The 17,307-nt window shown below is 32.5% G+C and overlaps 1 protein-coding gene across 4 annotated transcripts in view; it reads right to left on the reverse strand.

The window, feature by feature from the left end:
• The window catches only part of LOC118184229 (oxidation resistance protein 1-like), a 76,818-nt gene that overhangs the window by 7,738 nt on the left and 51,773 nt on the right, over positions 1–17,307 (reverse strand). For 3 of the 4 annotated variants that reach the window (XM_085812804.1, XM_085812802.1, XM_035353867.2), the window contains 4 exons: positions 16,783–17,014; positions 12,005–12,097; positions 5,700–5,849; positions 1,385–1,480 (listed from right to left, as the gene is read on the reverse strand). In XM_085812804.1, coding sequence (XP_085668930.1) covers positions 1,385–1,480; positions 5,700–5,849; positions 12,005–12,097; positions 16,783–17,014 — 571 coding nt within the window. The remainder of the gene's footprint in view (positions 1–1,384; positions 1,481–5,699; positions 5,850–12,004; positions 12,098–16,782; positions 17,015–17,307) is intronic. The other variant, XM_085812803.1, reaches the window with a different exon arrangement.

Genomic DNA, 17,307 nt, shown 5'->3' on the forward strand with positions numbered 1-17,307 from the left:
AGACCGCATACGGCTCAAACAACGCTGCATAAAATTAGTGAATTTAATTGGGAGCTTTTGCCACATCCTGCTTACTCCCCAGATATTGCCCCAAGTTATTTTCACTTACTTCATGCCTTACACAATTTTTTGCTGGAAAAAAAATTAAATTCTAAACAAGATGTACACAATGAACTTTCAAATTTTTTTTGCATCAAAACCAGAGTCTTTTCTACAGCAATGGCATACAAAGGCTGCCTGTAAGATGGTGAGACATTGTAGATAATGGAGGAAAATATATAATTGATTAAAATGTGTTTTATATATTATTTAAAAATTTACCAAAAAATGTGCACGAATTTATGGACTGACCCAATAGATTTAAATTCAGAATTTGCATGTTTTTGTGACAGTAAAAGCACTCACTTTGGGTAACATTACTTGACATAAAATGCAAGCTGAAATTCCCCGACAGATAACAAATATTTTATTTAGAATGCCAACTGGCATACCTCATCATTAGAGTAGTCTTTTTTCCCCATTCTGATTTCTTTGCCAAGAACTAAAAATGGCATTTTGTACCTATATACTCTCTCCCCCATTAAAGCAAACTAAAAGTAAATATATATGCTTTAACACTTATACTTTAAACACTTCTTCCAAACTAGTGATTATCTTAGCATGAAGTATGTTCAACATTCTCCTTTCTCACAAAACACTGCCTATAAAATTACATATGATTTTCAATTTATGGACCTCACTGCCTTTATTAACAAGAAACTGAGTATTAGAATTATCAGGATTTTACAAGTATCTAATCTATTTTAATACTAATTTAATTGCATTAATATAACAATTTTCATTTTTAACAGCTTCACAAGGTAAAATCATAGGCTTTGCATTCATATAATAATTACATAAATTTATGTTTTCTGTAAAATTATTTATTGCCTGAGAAAGTTAGTGGACACAAGAGCATAATGGGTAAGAACTAAAAAATGTAGTTTACTAGGTATCTCCAAAGTAAAATTACTTTTGCTATATTCACAATATTTATGAAAGATATGACTGGTAGACTACTTGAATGAACTTGTTCTTTAAATGCTGTTTTGACAATATTTCACATAACTGCAAAATCAATGTAGCATGCAATCTAATACATTAAAAAGGACTCATTCAATTAAATTTTGCACTATACATCTTTATCTAACAGGATCATTGAATATTTATATCTCAAACTGCTTTAAAACCTCGATTTTACGAAGTAACAAGACATTTTCCAAACAATTAAATCTTTCATATTTTTGGTAGTATTTAATTGATCATTTCCTGCTAGCTTTCAAAGCTTTTACAGAACTCCAAATATTAAACATGATACATAAAAAGGTAAATCTTATCGACTTACTTTAAATTCTGGAAAGAAAGTAAAAAGGAATGATTCACCAGTGCCATAGAAGTGGTCACTCATTCGAAGTGGAGATGAAAGCAATGCACCAAAAATCTAAATAGAAAAAGGAACTATTAAGAAAAAATTTAACATAAATGTTACATGATTATTTGCTTAATATTATAAATAATTTATTAAATAGTATTACAGTAGTCCAGCAAACTTGACACTCTATGTCTCAACATTCAGACTAACCCAACAACTTTTTAGGAACTTTTTTAAGATATTTCTAGGGCAAGTACAGCAAATATTACATACAGTACATATAATTATTTATGCATATGTCTTTTCTGTTCTGTTCAAAGATTTGAGTGTTCTTTTCCTGTAATTTTTGCCGCTTTCGTATTGTGCCACTAATTCTTAGAACTGCCTAACAAATTTCAAGATATGTTATAACTCTTGAAAATGCTGTTTGCTCCTTGGAATGACTGTAAGAGACAATCAACAATCACACGATATTTTTGTACCAAGAACTAATAATAATTTTCTTCATTTTTGTGAAGTTTTTTTACTTAATTATCTTAGGGTATTTGTTCTTTTTATGACTCCTACTATGGTAGAACTTGACATAAAAAATCACCATTAATTTAATTGTATGTTGTACTTTTCCATGCCCAATATTGTGCTACAAACATCTAGAGTAATTTACAGTTAAATATTAAGAGTTCTGAAAAACCCACCTCTTATTTCATAAAACTCGACAATCTCTCAGTCCCCATTATATTGAGTTTGCAAGATTCTACTGTATTTAAATCATGAATTAAATATTAAAATGCATTTTAATAACTTAGGTCATCAAAAGCTATGAAAGACATATAATAAAAATCAAGAATTTGCAACTTAACGAAGTTTATCAAGCATGAACTAATCTGCACTGATACCGACAATTATCAGGGTTATTGTATGCACAATGAAAACGACTGATTATAAGGAAACTTACAGAAATCAAAACACATATTTATGTGGAATTAATGAATAAACTTTGTTTAAAATATTTATCATATCAATTAGCAAATAAAGTTAACAATAAAAACACTGAAAAATCAGTAATAGAAAATATTAAGTTTGTACAGTACAAAGTCCGTAATCCGGACTCGTCGGGACTTCGGCGATTCCGGATTATAGATAATCAATTTAAATCTGGTAAGATGGCATGCAGAAATTATACAATAAAAAATATGAAACCGTAATTTATGAAATAAACAGCAATTATGATCTAAAGGGTATCAAAATTTACAAAAAAAAAAAAAAAAGCTTAAAATTTATTTGTTTACTTTATTAAACATTTCTTTCAGTTTAAGTTGCTTTTTGTTTTTTGTGCTAATAATTTCTCTTTAATTCTATAAACAGACATAATTTCTTGTTCAATTACAAAGTTCCACTGTTCTAGTCCTGTAATTGCTGTGTCGAGAATATCGACTAACTTGTGAATCGAAATTTTTTCGTTTTCAATAACCTGTTTGTCACTTTGTTCACTATTGGAAGCATGCATGGGTAAATGCTTTACACGCATGCGTAGCGGACATGCGCATTATAGATCCGGATTATAGATCATTCCGGATAATGGATGCCCGGATTACGGACTTTGTACTATATCAAAATAAAGCTTCTTATATTGAAGTCGCTACTCTCAAATAAAACTAAAACAATTAAAGAAATTTATGCATTATCCCATCAACCATGAAAGTCAACAGAGATTCTGCCAATCATTCCTGTGAAATTCAAATGGAATTGCTGCCTCTTCATCTAACAAATTATCAGTCCACAACCTGCTTCACAAAAAGGATCTCATCAATTTCTACTACTTTTAGGCTCTCCAATTTTGCCAGAAGTTATGTTTGCAATGTTATGAGTGCAAACTTCCTGCAGATATTTGTTCCAATTTACTACTGTTTTGTCAGCCATATCAGGTAATTAATGGACACTTTTTTTTTATGATAAGACCCCATAACTTGGATATTGTTTTCTATTCTGTAGAATGCAGGTCTCAAGTTTTAATAATTTTTTTTTTCAAAATATATATAAAAAATACAGCAACAATAATTAATTAATGTCCTTATTCATTAACCCTCTGAGAAACACAGGTTTTTGGATCTGTCATGAAGACCTGTATTTAAACAGCATTTATTAGCTAACTTTGTATATTTACTCAGTTTAGTCTGTATTTTCATGAACTTACATTCATGAAGATAACATTTATATTAGCCAAGAAAGTGAGAAATCAAAATATCTCAAATTATAAGCTAATATATATCAAGTGTCAAAAAATCTCATGACTCAATAAAGCCGGTCATGCTACGTTACGAGTGTCTTATTACATCGCACTTATCTATAATTACTGCTAAATTATACTACTTGGTGACAGATTTGCAATCAATGAGAATACGAAAGTATCCAATTAAAAATTCACAAAAAAAAAAAAAAAAAAAAAAAAAAAAAAAAAAAAAAACAGATATCATGATAAATTATACAATAACTAAACAAAATTATTCAAAAGATACCAAAACACATGTGATAAGCAGCTAAACATTTAAAATGTGATTGATGTTGGATATTTTAAAAAAGAAAAGTACATGAAAGATTTTTGAGAACTACAAAAACAACTTTATAAATAAGTTAATTAAATCTACTTTTAAAATAATTTAATCTATTATGTTAAAAAATATTTTAGGATCCTAAGAAAAAATTAATAATAATTGAAAAGAAATACTCAAAACCTGTTTTGCCATTTTAGTGCATCTTCTAAATGAAAACATTTATTCACAATAAAATACAAAGTATTTCATATTGAATGGGACAAAAAGAAAGCATACCTACTAATGTTCTAATTACTTTATATTGATATATCAAATTTACAGTGAAAGTACAGCTATCCAAGTTTCTACAGATGTTCTATGTGTGCCCGTTTGGTGACAAGGCAAATATCTAAGCAATCTTCCAGTTCCTATCACACTCATGATAGAACACCCTTTGTTAATGATTCAAACACTTCGAGTTATCCACTGCTTCTTGCTGTAAATCCTGGGAAAATAGGGTATGAACACTTTGTCTTCAACAAAACCCATAGGAAAAATTCACAAGTTAGATCTGGGAATCTCAGTGGCCAACAAAGCAATGGTATATCATTTGACCCAGCGTAGCCAAACCTATGATGGGATAGACTATCATTCAGATGCTGGCACATGTTTTTAAGCCCATGTGATGGAGCATCTTCTCACTACAGAATGAAGCCAGGAACTGCTTCCTCCAACTGAGGGAACAACCACTATGACTGCATATATTGGTATATCCAACCCGTTAATTCATTTTTTTTCCACAAAGAAAAAAGGACAAAAAAACGCAACTGTTGGAAATGGCACCGAAAATTTTCACCTTCGGCAAATCACGCTAATGTTCCATTACACCATGTGGAATTTTCCGTACTGCAAAATCATAAATTTTGGCAATTAGCTTAGGAACATAAAAAGTGGCTTCATACATAAACACAAGTCTGTTCTCATAGCCATCTAACTCCATCTTATCTTGCAAATTCTCACAGGAAGCTTTATGCAACAGTTTGTCAGAAGGTTTAAACGCCTGTACTATCTAAAAGGTGTATGGCCAGAACTGTAGATGTTTACGTAACATATGGCACACCATTACATGAGGTACAATGAGTTCAGAACTTGCATGATGTACTGATGTTGTGGAACTTCGTAAAAATGTTTCATGCATTTTTAAATCACTTCAGTTTGGGCTGCTGTTCATCCTGGGCTGGTTTTCTTACACAACCAGCCCATGTTCTGAAATTTCTTCACCTACCATTCAATGTTGTGACAATGCAGTGCTTCTTAACAAAAATTTCACGCAAAAATTTTTTTGAAATATGATAAACAATGATGTTTTGGTGTATTCCAAAACACAGTACACTTCCTTCTGCATGCATGGTGCCATTTTGATTAACACTGTCTCTAGCAGGGGATTTCATAACCAGAAAATTTTTTGCTATTCCCAAATAAAACTTGTATAATAGCAGTTTCAGAATTAATTTGTTTAAGCTTAATGAATGAATTACAGAATTTGTACTATGAATTAATTTGTTTAAGCTTAATAAATAAATTACATAATTTGTATTATGCTATTCTTTTCATGCCATTCAATATGAAACACATTATACTTATTTGCATGCTTTTTGTAGAATACTATTGCTACACCAATGTCTAATAAATATTGAATGATCTAAAATTCATATGTTTACTATGTTATTATGCTTAATAATAAAAGCATTACTTACAATATTACTTCTGTTGGCTATAACGAGGAGAACAGGACTATCAAATTTTGTCATATTACGATACATAGTTTTAAGGCTAAATCCATGAACAGCAGTACCATATATCAGATCCCATGGGTTCATTGCACGAGCAGGCATATGCTTATTCAGCTATACAAAATAAAATACTTCATAAAAAGCTGAAAATATAGTACATATCATCTGTAGAAGGATCACTTGATAAGCATGATAAAAAAGCAGGTTAAATATTGCTTTTTGTTGGGAGGAGAGGTCAGGTTTAGGTTAGGTTATCTTACTATCACAAAGCACATCAGATCTATCTGCCTTAGGAAAGAGATACTTTGAAAGAGAAACTGGCTTATTGTCATGTTACATGTGGAAAAAACCACAAAAACATAACACACAACCAGCCTATTCAGCAGGGTTCGAACCCAGGTCAAATACCAGCATTTAGAAAACTTTTGCCCACTGGTGGTTCTTGTGAGAGGATTATTTTATATTTTGACAGTTTCCATTTGAGATTATAGCATTTAGTCATGTGTTTGCAACTTTTGAATCCATTAGAAAAGCAGTTTTTGGTAAAGATTGCAAAATACACTGGCAGTCACAATGACATCATGATTCATACAGAGTTTCTTCCCATTCAGCCAAATTTTTAATTTTGTGTACAAGAAGTCCTCGAGGTGAAGTCTGGAGAACAGGATGGATAAGAAATGGATTTGAATGTTAATTCAAGCATCTTTGTCAACTGTCAATTTGTGAAACTCACCATTCCAATATCTTGGTAACAAAGCACTTTTCTATAGATCAAACTTAGCCATTTTTTTAACTTTCTTTTTTCTTAAGTTCTGTTTTCAAATGCTCTATTAAAGTTTCACGGTAGGCTTCTGTTACTGTTTTTCTCCCCTTCTCCAAGTAATTAAATATGATGATTCCTTGGAAGTATTCAAATAATATGGTCATTATCATGCCAGCAAATGAAATCATTTTCCTCTTTTTCAGTCCACTTTCATCACTCATCCCCCACTGCTTTACAGAGAAGTGCAATGATGAAGCCATCTTTTATCCACAGTCATGAAGCAATGCAGAAGTTCTGTAGATTGCAACTAAACATCTCTACACAATCCTTTGAAAAGTCAGTTCACGTAAATTTTCGGCTAACAGGCAATAATTATTGCTTCCATCATGCACACAGCTTTCCATGTATAATTTTTTGTGTAAGATATTGCATACTCATTCATCTAAATATGCTTACAACTTCAGTCAAAAAAACTTTCTTTTGCAGATTTTCCATACTGGTATCAGGAAGTTTAAAATAATATTAGTTATGGGTGATTCATCAAGGTTTCCACAGCCTGAACTGCATTTTCAAACATATTTAAATATATTTACTCAGAAATAAACGGTTTTAAAATCTGATGCAGAATTCCATTGAAATTTAAGGATTTAAGAGGCCATCAATTTCTTCGAATAAAAATGCTTAATCATTGAATAGAACTCATTCCTCTCCCACTCCTTTTGTTTCACCTGCTAAAAAGTTTACTTCATTCATGAATATGAACAACCAGACTTATCAAACAGCCCTTTTACGTAAAGCATCATGTTAAAAAAAGTGGCTAAATTAATTTTACAATGCAATTTAAAAGATCAAAATGAAAAATTATGTGTGTTTACTTACATCTACGTAATTGTTTTTGTCTCGACAGCTTAGCACAGTGATTCTTAACCTTTTGTACCCCATGCATCCCTCTCACCACTGCTAAAATATCATTGCTCCCTTTCCAAAAACTTGAAAAATATACATTTATCTAGATGGCTTTTTAACGTGTTTTATAAATTAAACAACAAAAAGTGTAGAAAATGTTGATAAATACCAAAACTTGAATAAACCCATTTTATGCTGACATAAAAAAAAATTTCCAGCATACAGAAAAATTAATGTAACGTAATGAAATTTCAGCAATACATTTGTCTCTGTGACATATTTAATTGATTAAATCTTCAAGATCACAGGTTAACATATGCACAGAAAGAGCCATTTCAAACATGATATGTTGGTACATTAATAACCGGTGTAATCACCAGAACTCTGAATAAAAGCATGCAAACATTGCAACGATTCATCTGGATGTCAGTTTGTGGGGTGGGGTTCTATGCCTGTTGCTCTTGGTCAACAGGAATGGTTAATGCTGGTTGTGGATGATGCTGGTGTTGTCGTCCAATAATGAAACATATGTGTTCAACTGGAGAACGATCTGGTGATCTGGCAGGCCAAGGTAACATGTCGACACTCTGTAGAGCATGTTAGGTTACAACAACAATATGAGGACATGCATTATCTGGTTGGAAAACAGACCCTTAAATGCTTTCATGAATGGCAGGAACTGAACAGGTTAAACCCCCAGACTTGCATACAAATTTACAACCACGGTGCATGGGATAACCAAGAGAGTGCTCCTGCGGTTACATGAAATTGCCCCCCCAACCATAACTCCAGTGTAGGTCCAGTGCTTCTAGGCCACAGACAGCTTTATTGCAAGTGCTCACTTGGCCTTCTTCTAACAAACACACAGCCATCATTGGTGCCAAGGCAGGTCTAGCTTTCCTCAGAAAACACAACAGATATCCACTGCAGTCCTCCTCGGCATGATGTCCACTGAAAACATCATAGACAAAAACGTCGCAGAGAAAACAATGCTGCACAAAAACGTCATGGTAGAAAACATCGTGGGAGAAAAGAAAGCAAAGAGAAAACATCGCAGTTCTAAAACATCATGGGGACAAAATATCGTAGTTGAAAATAAACAGGTTCAAAAACTTCACAGTTTAAAAACATTGTTGTCAAAAATATCATGGTAAAAAATTAAGTACCTACAAATGATCGCATGATGATAACATTGCACATATGCATTTTCAGGTTTTAAAAGTTGTAAATGCATTTTCGCATAATGATTTGGGAGCGCAAAAAGGTAAGAGGGATATTTTTACTTTTATATTTCACATTTTTGAATGACCTAATAATTTTTTCTGAAGAAGCAAGAAGGAAATCTGAGCATTTAAAAACTGAAAATGAATGTAACCTATAGCACTTAACAGAATTTTGAATTTATATAGTTAATTAACAAAGGTCATTAATAAATTAATCTTTTTTACAAAATTTTACTCACAAATTTTCATGAAAAATGCAGCACAAAAATATTAACTGCATGAGGTTACTGCTATAAAAATTACTTAGTGAATTGTCAAATTACTTTCTTTCATGTTAGTTAATCTGATATTCCTTTGGAGAAAATTACACCTTGTTTTGTTTCCGTTTATTCCTAAAGTGTTGTTAACATTTATTCTGCTTCCAAATCTTTATGCGAATATGGATTTACAACTTTTAAAACCTGAAATGCGTATGTATGTGATGTTATCATCATGCGATGATTTGTAGGTTTTTTTTTTTTACCACAATATTTTCAACGATGATGTTTTTAAACTGCGAAGTTTTTTAACAGCTTTATTTTCGACCACAATACTTCATACCACGATGTTTTAGAACTGCGAGATTTTCTCTTTGCTTTCTTTTCTCCCATGATGTTTTGTACCACAACCTTTCTTCCTTGTGTTGTTTTCTCCACGACATTTTCATCTGAGATGCTTTTGCCGCAATGTTTTCGGCTGTAACCCTCAACACCACTGATATCACAAACAACAGTGGCATGGAGTCAGTCAAATGCACACTACAGGGCATCTGTCTCGGGGCTGTCCTTCAAGTAACCGATTTGTAACAGTTTGTTATATCACTGTGGTGCCAACTGCAGCTTGAATTTCTGCTGCAGACGCAGTATTATGTAACACAGCCATACACCGAACACAGCGATCTTTCCTCTCAGTGGCACCACATGGCCATCTAGAACAAAGTCTTCTTGAGCCAATACCTTCCTTGACCACTGCTGCTAACAATTATGAATAATGGATACATTCCTGCCAAGTCTTTCTACAATATCATTGAAAGAAAATCCACCTTCTCGTAGCCCTATTACACGACTCATTCAAACCCACTGAGCTGTTGATTGGCTTCTTAGTCTTCTTAAAGGCATTCTTGAAGGATTCTCTTAAAGGCACTCTGATGAGTCTAGACCTCAGCCTCTGTACCATATGAGTTTTTTTATACTTTTAGTCAAACTTACTTTTCTAATCACATTACCTTTCAAGCTAAAAAGTACTTTACTTTTAACTAATAATAAAACTTAACTAAAATAGCACAATATTATAGCATTATATAATTCAATACGATTTTATAATAGGTGATATAAAATATGATATTCAGTATTCTCAACTGCATGACATAGTATACACGTAGAAATTTCTTAATATAATATTATAAATTATTAGACACTCTAAAATATTACATCAAACACATAATGCCATTGCAGCGGCATCGCCAAACAGGTGATAGCTCAAAACCGTACAGAAAGCTGCAGTTGGTGAAAGACAGTCTGAACCTGTATGACAACATTACAGGCTAACGGAGAGGGACGAGTTTTCCTTCTGCAGTCTGTGCTTCTCCGGGATATATGAACCCCAGTATCTGTGTCTATGCTGGGCCGTTTTCTATATTTTTAAGGCTGTTTTAGTGCCAGCAACTATGTTGTTTTTTACTATTAAATTTGATTAGTAATTGCTATATGTCTATTTTAATTAAGATTGCTGTTTGTCTAGTTAATGCTATCGATCCTCTTTTAGGCATGTGTTACCCATGCATACCTCACCATGATCATGCATTCAACCTTTATTAATAAACTGAGTTCACATATGTTATTACTATGAGAATAAACTAAACATGATTAGTAAAAATAAAATAAATAACATATTATTAAATGTTATAACTATCTCAAATACCACTATTTCCAAGATTTCTTTAAATACCTCATAAAAGTGTAAAAAGGTTCTCACCTCATCCTATTATTTAACAGTTTAAGATCAATACTCAAGAAGCAAATTACCTTTCTTTCACATTCTCCTACTAATTGTTTTCCCATAATATATCCTAGGATGCTGTTTTTTAAATGGATAATTTAAACTAGAAATAAAACAAACAAATCATGTTCTAAAAGCTGCAGTCTAGCTTAAGGATAAATAATAGATTAAAAGATTAACTGCAAACATTAATACACTGACGAGCCAAAACATTATGACCATCCTCACATTTTTCAATGAACTCATCTGAATGACATGAAGGGCATGTGATTAAATGGGAATAGTATTTAACTGTTGCTGGAGGAGATAAGAAATCATTCTTGCACTTATTTTTGTGAGTGATGAGAAAGGCTGCTGATCTTAGTGAATTTGATATAGAGGGCAGACTGTAATGGCCCGAAGACTCAGAACAAGTATTTTCAAAACTGCACAAATAGTGGGTTGCTCACAATCTACCATTGTTAGTATTTATGAAAGTCAATAAATAATAGTGAAACCAGCAGTAGACACCGAGGTGTTGAATGTCCATGCATCATCAAAGAAAAAAAGCACTGGAGACAGTCCCATTTGGTATTCCAAAATCAGTGTCAGACAGTGGCTCAGCTGATAGCCCAATACAATGCAAGTCCAAGTGCAAGTGTTTCAGAACACACAGTTCAGCAGACACTGTAGGATATGAAACTGCACAGCAGACATCCTACTTGTGTGCCTCTGTTGACCAAGTGTCACTGTCAACTGTGTCTACAGTGAGTGGGCCTGGGAACATCAAGATTGGACCATGGATAAGAAGAAGAGTTGCCTGGTCGCATGAATCACAATTTCTCAGTTGCTCCTCTGCCCCTGTGCAGATGATCATACACAAGCTGGTGATGGCAATATTATACTTTGGGTGATGTTCTGATGGGCGGCTCTGGGTCCCTTAGCTGTGGTAGAACAGAATATGAAAGCTGTGGACTAGCTGAACTTAAGTGCAGATCAGTTGTGCTTTAATATGACACCTGCCTTCCCAAAAAAGTATATGACCAATATTTACATTTTTACAGTTAATGGGTATCATTCAGCTATAAGTCTTCAATTACAGGTCATGAATACTGATCAAGTATGATTTTAAAATGTGTGCAGTATGTATATGCATGGGATGGCTACTATGTGTGAGTGTGCTCTAAAATGTGTCAAAAACAGAGCAGTTTTAATGTACGTTGAAACAGTCAAGCAGACAATCAGAAAATACCGGTATCATCCTAAAGATACTAAAGAACTAAAATAATTTACAATATTTTATTAAAATTTCTATTAAAAATATAGCTATACATTTATTACATGCTAGAAACTTATCTTACCTCAAGAATTTGTTCATCACTTAAAATATTTGAAGGTGTAAGAAGTTCAGGAGGATGTATGACATCAGATTTTGATGTTACACAATCTAAAAACTAGAAAAAATTAATATTAACATACAAATGTTAATGGAAGCTTCAGAGAATAAAAAAAAAGGCCTGGCTTTTAGCCTTCAATAATTAATAGTTACTGTTTCTGTAAGACAATTTGATCTCCTTTTGATAAGTATAAAAATTAATCTTTCTGGTTTTAAACAGCATTTACATTGCATTAACTATAATGTAAATACATTTTAACATCACAACAACGCAAAATCATATATTAACCCATTAATGACTTGTTTTTGTTTTGCGACATTAGTCAAAACATTTTTTCTTCCCATCTTCTATTTAAAAAAATTTCCCTTATTGCTTTTGTATATTGTAGATAAAGTTTCAATGTTTTGTGGAGGGAAAATTATTCCTCTTTTTTAAAAACGTTTTATGAAAATAAAAGATCATTTTGGTACTTTTTTTTGCAAAACGTTTTCTTTTAATTCTGAGTACATCTCATAGAGGGTGCAACCAATCAAATGATTTTATGAACACATGACAGTCTTCTAGAATCATTAGATGATAAAATAGCGTCAAAAGGGAAGGTTATTATTTTGTCTTTGTTAGAATAAATATGCATCTTTTAAAATGTTGCAGAAATGCAATGTCAGTTCAAAGCAGTATTTCTATGAATGTAGACAAATTTCATAGCTAGTGATATTTTCTTTTTTAAATTTCACAAAACAACAATTCCAAAGTAATGGATTTTCAAGACAACAGTTTTTGACATTAAATGAAGCATTAGAATTTATGAGGGTGAAAGTTTGGTGTTTGTGTTCCTATGAAGGCTATTTATATAACTTTGGCATATACTCAGGAAAATCTGCAAAGAAATAAACTGATCTTGGAGTAGGTGGAGACTTAACAGATCTCTTAAATGTGGTGGAAGTTCCTTCAAATCATTATGTATATTTTGACAACTGTTTTACATCACACAGTTGTTCTCGGAATTGAATGAGCTGGAATTTCATGTCAGTAGAACAACTCATGAGAACAGATTACAAAATTGTAAATGGAATTTGTTTACGGAAATTGTATCCGTAAACAAAATGAAAAAAGAACGTGGAACATATGACACTGCATTTGATAAAGACAATGACACTGCAGTAGTTCGATGTATTGACGATTCCATAGTAACTATGGCAACTAATTTTGATACGATTGATTCGCCTTCAGGTCATTAATGGGTTAATACTTTCACTCATTTAATACTAATAGTTTTAATATTTATATAAAAATATTTGTCCATAACAAATGATGTATCAGGTGAAATCGAGATTTTTTCACCTAAAAAATATTAAAATGTATCAAATTTATTAAAAATTGTAAAAAAAAATTTCCAAAAAATCTAAAAAAAGAAAGAACATGAAAATTGATTTCCTGTATATGTAGTGATGCAACAAAGGATCCATAGAAAAGGCAAAAAAGGAAACAATTTCAAAAAAATTGAAATTTCTCAAGAAAGACTTTACTGGTCTCTTGATGAAGATGTTGGTCGTCCATTAGTAGGCATAGCAATGACATGCTCTACATATATTAATATCAAGAACTTGCATTTAGCTGATAATAATGCATTGGATAAAACTGATAAACTGGTTAAGGTTCATTCCTATTTAAATATTTTAAATATAAATTTCATGCTGTATGGAGTTTTTTCAACACATCTTTTGGTCGACGAGCAGATGATACTTTATTTTGGTAGACATTCATGCAAAATGTTTCTCAAAAGAAAACTCGTTCATTTTGGATACAAAGTTTGGTGTTTGTGTTCCTATGAAGGCTATTTATATAACTTTGGTATATACTCGGAAAAATCTGCAAAGAAATAAACTGATCTTGGACTAGGTGGAGACTTAACAGATCTCTTAAATGTGGTGGAAGTTCCTTCAAATCATTATGTATATTTTGACAACTGTTTTACATCACACAGGTTGTTCTCAGAATTGAATGAGCTGGGATTTCATGTCAGTGGAACAACTCATGAGAACAGATTAGGAAATTGTAAATGGAATTTGTTTACGGAAATTGTATCCGTAAACAAAATGAAAAAAGAACGTGGAACATATGACACTGCATTTGATAAAGACAATGACACTGCAGTAGTTCGATGTATTGATGATTCCATAGTAACTATGGCAACTAATTTTGATACGATTGATTCGCCTTCAGGTCATTAATGGGTTAATACTTTCACTCATTTAATACTAATAGTTTTAATATTTATATAAAAATCTAAATGTTAGCATAATTAATGCAATGTATGGTATTGGATTTATAGAAGATTCTATCAGTTTCAAGAAGGTCCCTCAACTTCAAGGAACAAATTCGTGAAGGATTTTCCTTCCATCGCAAGACCCCCTTCACAGTACAATTCCAATGCAGGACCCCTAATTTGACAGAAAGCAAACAAAAGTTCTTGTGGACAAACAAATGTCAGGATGCATTTAAGAACCTGAAGGAAGCTTTAACATCTGCTCCAATCTTGACGTACCCTCAGCTTGACAAACCGTTTATTCTCGACATGGATGCGAGCAATGAAAGTGTTGGTGCTTTTTTGTCCCAAGAAATAAACAGCCAAGAAAGTTTCATAGCTTACTGGAGCAAGTGCCTGTCTAAAATGGAGAGGAATTACTCTGTCACTAAGAAAGAGTTGCTCGCCATAGTTAAAGCCGTAGAACGTTTCCATCATTATATCTATGATAGAAAATTCCTGCTCTGCATGGATCATGCATCACTGACCAGGCTTTTAAATTTCAATAATCCTTTTTCTTCTTCTTTTTCAATGGCCAGACAGCCCAGGATGAGCCCTCTCCTTCCTCCGAATTGAATTCCAAGCTCTTCTATCCCTGGCCATGGACATCCAATTGGTTATTTTTAAAATTCTGAAGTCTGTTTCCAAACAGTCGAGCCACCTAAGTTTAGGTCTCCCTCTTTTTCAGATGCTGTCTGGTCGAAAAGATCTTTTTAGTTACTCGATTTTCATCCATTTTGCACAGATGTCCTGCCCATTTAATTCTCTGAATCCTTATATATTTTACTATATCTACTTCTTTAAAGGATTTATAGAGTTCAGAGTTAGTTCTTCTTCTTCAGATATTATTACATTTTATGCCACCAAAAATACTTCTCAAAATTTTTCTTTCAAAGACAGAAATGATACTTTTAGCTTTCTCTGTCACTGCCCAGGTCTTAACAGAGTATGTTTAAGCTTTATAGATTAAGCTTTTGTAAATTAAAATCTTCGTTTTTCTACTAGTGAAGTTAGACTTCAAGTATTCTTTTTTAGACCGAAAAAACGTCGGTCAGCATCTGTGACTCTACTAGAGATTGCAAACATTAAATTTCAATAATCCTGAGGGTAAAATAGCCAGGTGGATACAGAGACTTCAGGAATATGGCATCACTATCAGTCATCGGAAGGGATCATCACACGGAAATGCCCATGCCCTGTCTAGAAGACCTAACCCAGAAAGCTGCCGATATTGTTCCAGGGTCGAAGTGAATTAAGACTGCTTAATCCAGTCCCACAACAAATTACAACATCAACATTGGCTGATTGAGACCCATGGAGTAACAAAGAAGTCGGGAAAGACCGGCTGGGAGATGGCAACATTAAACCCATAATTAATTTGAATGTTTTGCGGTTTTGCAGCTGAGGATGGTGGTTCGGTAAAACCATCGAAACTAGTCCTGTGAAAAATTTTGTAAATATAACGCTGATTTTTGTTGTTTGACTTCTGAATTAGGTTGAATGATGTAAGGGTTTGGATTTGTAAGTATGCTTTCTTGTCCAGGGATTGTACTGCCCAGGACATGCAGTCCTTGGGAAGGAGGCAGTGTTATGAATTTTGTATTTAGTTAGATATTTCCAGAAGAATTATAATTAAAATTGCTTTATTTTTTTGTGCAATGCAGCACGAGACATATTTTAAGAGAAAGCTACGCCAGAAAATTAAAAATAGAGCACATGCATTTAACATTTAATAAATCAAAATTTTGTAATTTATATTTAAATTGAATAAATGTAATTCCCTACTATGTTAGCTGTAACCGTATTTCTACACTTTTTGCTTTCCAGAAATTGCTGGAACTATCTCGCACGGCTGGTTTAAAAGCTCAGTGAGAGAACAGCTCAGTTCAATTCAGTTGCTTACTTAGCTGCTGTAATATTTTGTTGATTGGATTAACTTTCTCTGCACTGTGAATTGCATTCTATTTAATGTTTTAAAACTAATAAACTATAGCTACTGATTATATTGCATGATATTGTATGAATATCTCTGAGGAGGCTTCTAAGATTTTGTTAAATTTCTTGTGATAAGAATAAATTTTATTAACCTTTTGTCGGACTTGTGCATTCAATCTATTGGGAACCCATACGCACGCAATAATATCATGAAATGTTGTTATTGTAAAAACATACAAAATTGCACACAATGAATTGACAAAAATAAGTTGACAATTGGGGGGGTCCAAAATCCGATTCTCAGTGCCAAATTCTAATTCTATGTTTGTTTGTATTTATAATTTTCATTATTGTCTGCAAAATATTTCACATTTGAATAGTTCCTTTTAAAATCTTCCTTAAAATTCTTTCTACATTTCTCTCTTGCACCACATACTACATATTGAATATTACAAAAAATACATAAACAATGCATATATACGAGGATTATAATTTTTAATACCTCCCAGTCCTCAGGACTAGATGTAGCAGACATCTCAGTAACATCTTTAGATTTCCTTCTCCAAGGAAATGCCCAACTGGCTCTCCTGTGATCCCGCGGTGCCTTCTCTTCGCATTCTTCTTTACTTTCATACTCAATAGGCGTAAAACCCATTTTCTCCAAGTCTAAATTATCTATATCACCATATTTTTCAGGACACCAACGTAAGAAGAAACAGTACAGACTATCCACACTGAAATAGTTTTTTCAAAAAAAACTCTTGAGTGAACTTTGAAGAATAAAATTTTTTAGGAAACATTCAATAAAATTTAGAACACACATTGATGATTAAAAAAAACATTAGAAGTTTAAAATACATGGAACAATTTTTAAATGAGTAAAACTTCATGAACATAATTAAGCAGTCATAAATTTGTCTAATGAAATTTTTATAATAAAATGGGAATTGAGAAAATGAAAAATAACATTAGTTAATATTCTTATTGTCAAAAAAGATTGCATCTTTTTTTTTATTATTATTATTTA

This window comes from Stegodyphus dumicola, chromosome 3 (genome assembly GCF_044657685.1).
Source record: "Stegodyphus dumicola isolate Sdum_Otavi_A_Nest chromosome 3, ASM4465768v1".
Lineage (NCBI taxonomy): Eukaryota > Metazoa > Arthropoda > Arachnida > Araneae > Eresidae > Stegodyphus > Stegodyphus dumicola.